The sequence below is a fragment of the Trypanosoma equiperdum genome (genome assembly GCF_001457755.1).
Source record: "Trypanosoma equiperdum strain OVI genome assembly, contig: ctg_311, whole genome shotgun sequence".
Classification (NCBI taxonomy): Eukaryota; Euglenozoa; class Kinetoplastea; order Trypanosomatida; family Trypanosomatidae; genus Trypanosoma; species Trypanosoma equiperdum.
The window spans coordinates 52,253-56,525 of NW_027124212.1; the positions used below are offsets into that span (position 1 = coordinate 52,253).

Here is a 4,273-nt window from a genome sequence, read left to right on the forward strand (position 1 = left end):
GAAAAGGGGGTGGATGACATACTGAGAATAACCTGGCACGTATATACGTATATAGGCCAGCGGCATAAATTTGTTCGCGCTCTTCAAACACGGACGCACATCTGTCTTCAAGTGGCACCAAGGATATTATCGAATACCATGGAAACGAAAGTAAGCGAGAGAACCCGGTACCATCGGTTACTTACTGAACGCGGGTTTTCAAACCGCATAGCGCACTCTGAAAAGTGGCGAAAGTGCTCTATGCTATGTAGGAACCTTCATCCCACCTCCTCATGCTTACGCTGTTGGATAGTTATCAAAGCGAGAAATAATAACAATAATACGGAACCTTTCATTTACCAACAACAACCGCCGATCTGTCGACTTATTTGGTGATTCCGCGGACAGAACAAAAAGAAAGGGGGATATCACAAAAAGCAAACTGCAGCGGTGTTGAGTAAACATGCACAATGATATTAAGACACGGGGTCACAGTATTCACATGAACTGTCTCAAAGAAGCGGTCAACATCCCTTGGTATTACCTTGATCACTCAAAACCAACCAACCGCCTAGAGGGTACAAGGGGGGAGCAACATTCAATTCGGTGCCTCGTTGAAGAAACACAACCATATTCGGCAAACGAAGTGCCATCGGAAACACCCCGTGCTACAGCTGATAAACACATTTTGGGCCGCTTCTGTAGGCAAATTACCAAAGCGTCTCAGACGCTAAGGCAACGTATATTTCGAGCGTAAAATTTAAAAGATTGGTCGGGAGAACAAATAAAATGGACCAAACTTACCTGCAGATGACAGCGCTCATACGCTTCATGCAGATGTTATTGCCCTGATCACCGCAGAGCATATGCAGTACATAAACAATAAGTGAAATCAGATACAATCCTGAAGTACCAGTGACACTAAGCATTTAGGTATGAAAGTATACATTTGCAAATAGAACTTTCCACTTATTGGTTACTTCTTCCAGAGTGTTAGCTCTCTGAACTACGGTAAAGTTCAACACCGCCCTTGCCTTTGCAACAATGAACATAGAAGAAAGCAGAGCGGAGTACCCAACACACGAAAAATGGTGAGACACATGTGTTAAAAAGATGTAGAGCGCAAAAAAACTTAAGTAAATTAATCTGAGAACACATGCCTCACTTCAATTAAAAAGGCAACACCACCGCTAAGGTTTCGTACTACCGATTGTATTATTGTTTAGACAAAGTTAGCTGTGCACTTTCTAAAGTTGTACGGGCATCTTGCATTAACTCCCCTTCTTCCGCGTCGTTTTCGTGGGTGTCCAAAAAATCTTGCAGGTCTTTTATAGCGGCCCTCACTCTGTTTTCAGAGTGGGGAATCATCATTTGTGCCTCAGCTATGACATTCTCTTGTTGTTTTACTCGATCCGGGTTGGTATCCCTGATTGATTCTAGGCGTGCTGTTTCGCACACAACCTCCTTCTTTGCAAACTCCAGGTCCTTCATGTTACGTTTGAGTCCATTGACTTTGATTCTCAGAGCCTTTACAAAAGGATCTTCAGCCTGCTTTACTCGACCAGCAAAGCGATTAGCAGCATTGCCCTCACTTGTCGACATTTTACTCAGCAATCTGAGACCTGTCGTAGGAAAATATCACAACTGTCTCGCCGCTCGGGGCTAGGTCTGTCTCCGCGCTCGACCCTACAACTTAAAAAGGGATGAGATATGCAAGCCCGCACACAAACAGATATATATTACCCAAGTAAAAAATATATACGAGTATACGAGAAAAAATCTAGCCGAACCACAAAAGGATGGGGCTGATTAAGTACATCTTAGAAAAACAACCACATGATCTTAGGAGAGATTAGTCATTACCCTGATCCGCCGCAAACATCCCTTGTTCATTCAACATCCCATAGCTTGCAAGTACCTTAATTACAGTCTCGGAGGCAAAATCGTCAGTTCCACCAAACTCATCAAACCCAATAATACTGTGGAAAGTGTTCTTGTTCTCTACTAGCATAAGCGTCGGCAGCATCAGAACATTAAATCTTTCCGCAAGAGAAGGTATTCTCTCCACGTCAACATAGCAGAATCGCGTTTCGAAATGTTGAGGTGCGATTATCTGAAGGTGGCGCTCCAATATGGAGCACCTTGATGTGCTTCTTCTCATAAAGTGAACGACAACCCGCTCAGATTCCTGCACAAACTGAAAGAATTCTTTCGGATCGGACACTTCATGAAGTCTTCCATGTCCCTTCCTTATCCATGCCTCCCTGCGTGCTTCCATCTCCTTCAGTGCCTTAAGCCTCTTTCGACGTATGTCCAGCAGCTCCTCGTCATCCATATTGTCAACACGCTCCATCTCATCGTCCACAGCACGCTCTATTGTCTCTGCGATCCGCAGAAGCGCCTGTTCTGCTGGATTTGTCATTCCTTGTAAAGTAACCTTTAAAAACTGAACAAGAGGGAGAAAAAAATTTTTTTACCAAACGCAAAAATGCCTCATCCAAAAGGCATACATATATCAACAAAGGAGTCAGTTGGCCTTCTGCACTCGCAACCTCAGTGCTCAATCCCCAACAAAGCTGAGTCTTGCGCGACACATCTATCCTCCTACCGCTTGGAAGGGCGGCCTACATCGACATCCACACCGGGTTACTTTCTCCGGGCTGCAGTTTAAACGCTCAACAATCCTACAAATGGGTATTGTAACTAGGATCTGTCGTTGCACACGAGGCTATAATATCAGCGTCCGTTTTCTCTCTAACATTGCGAAGAAACGAATACGACGGGCAGCCCGTCGAATTGACAGGTGAAAAGAAACATACACGCATCTGCTTGACCACCAGTAACGTGCGGCGGAACGACACACCACCGCTGACTGAATCGGTTATATCGCTGACAATACTTTGAATGATGTATTTGAAGGAGTGAACATACGCATCCCTTAACTGAAGCACAACGTCAGTTACCCATGGGACGAAATACGATCCATCCCTTGAGCGCGCATATAGTCGGATTTGCCACCTTATAGCGCTACAGAGCATTGCTCGGTCAGCAGCGGCTAATATTGCAAACGCACCATCCGTGTCATTTTTAAGATTATATACAATGGAAGAATAAAGCATTCTGGTCTCGGTATGATTAAGATTTCTCCCCGAGCCATATAAACCGCTCAATCCTTCCTGTGAGTAGTTCTCAGGGAGAACCAAAGATAAAGGTTCAGGCGTCAAAAGTTTCTCCCAACCTAAACCGAAAAGAATTACAACAATACACATGCGATACAGGCGCCGCATCGTAAATTGCTTAAATAACGAAAAGATAGTAGAAAAAACAATAGTACAAGCGACAAGACAAAAAACAAACCAAGCCACTTTTGGATGTCAAAATACCCCACCACCCACTGTTACCAACTCCCAACGAACGTGGCCACCTTCAAACACCACATACGGCACAAGCCTCATCACTTACGAGACAACAACAAGCGATAAAAGACGTCCATCAACAGTGACGCATCAAACAATTATTATACGCCGTCACTGCAACAAAAACATAGAGACGAAAAATCCGGTAATTCCCACTTCCGAGAAGCATCCATGGTGGAGAGACAACCGTTGATATAATAAAAACAAGACCAATGCCAAAAAGGCAGTGACAAAAACTACAACTCACAACAGCATGCGCGTCTCCTCACCACCATCACCTTTCGCACAAAGAGTGAAAAGATAAAGGAGCATAGGACCACAATGCTAAACAACACACACACTAAAAAAAAAACGACAAGCAGTATACAACAAACATTCCAAATCGCCAATCATTACACAATCACCTAAATGAAAACAATAAAACAAACAGTAAAAAGGGAGTAAACCACTACACGAAGAGACCAGCAACCCTTCCAACTGCAGCAACATACGCAGCCAACGGAAAAAATGAGCAAATAAAAAACATCGACACAAACGAACATTCAAATACATCACACCAACAAAAACAAAAGATAGGCGAAAAGCGCCAGCACAAGCCAACTACAAATACACCCTGACACGGAAAACCACAAAAAAATTAATAAAAAACTAGATACGATACGAAACAAACTCTACAACAATGCACCTCGCCCCCATACAAAAAATAAGCGACACATGCTTTCTTTTTTTTGGGGGGGGGGAGGGGCCTCGAAATGCACATAAACATTTCCTCCTCTATGAGGACTAAATGATGAGTCCCTCCCCCCCCCCTCCAATCAAATGAAAAAGGAAGTAGTGCATACACAAAGTGATGAATCGTAGATACAAAGGAAAAAAAA

The 4,273-nt window shown here is 43.6% G+C and overlaps 3 protein-coding genes across 3 annotated transcripts; all 3 read right to left on the reverse strand.

The window, feature by feature from the left end:
- Window positions 1–1,194: 1,194 nt before the first annotated feature.
- On the reverse strand, window positions 1,195–1,581 carry TEOVI_000120800 (tubulin binding cofactor A, putative; the record flags this gene model as incomplete). The annotated part of the gene is made up of 1 exon (XM_067224483.1): window positions 1,195–1,581. One exon carries the CDS (start codon window positions 1,579–1,581, stop codon window positions 1,195–1,197), a length of 387 nt encoding a protein of 128 aa, XP_067080584.1.
- Window positions 1,582–1,831: 250 nt separating this feature from the next.
- Window positions 1,832–2,401, reverse strand: TEOVI_000120900 (ATP binding protein-like protein; the record flags this gene model as incomplete). The annotated part of the gene is made up of 1 exon (XM_067224484.1): window positions 1,832–2,401. The coding sequence occupies one exon, from the start codon at window positions 2,399–2,401 to the stop codon at window positions 1,832–1,834; it is 570 nt and encodes a 189-aa protein (XP_067080585.1).
- Window positions 2,402–2,663: 262 nt separating this feature from the next.
- Window positions 2,664–3,266, reverse strand: TEOVI_000121000 (uncharacterized protein; the record flags this gene model as incomplete). Its single annotated transcript, XM_067224485.1, has 1 exon — window positions 2,664–3,266. The coding sequence occupies one exon, from the start codon at window positions 3,264–3,266 to the stop codon at window positions 2,664–2,666; it is 603 nt and encodes a 200-aa protein (XP_067080586.1).
- Window positions 3,267–4,273: the final 1,007 nt, after the last annotated feature.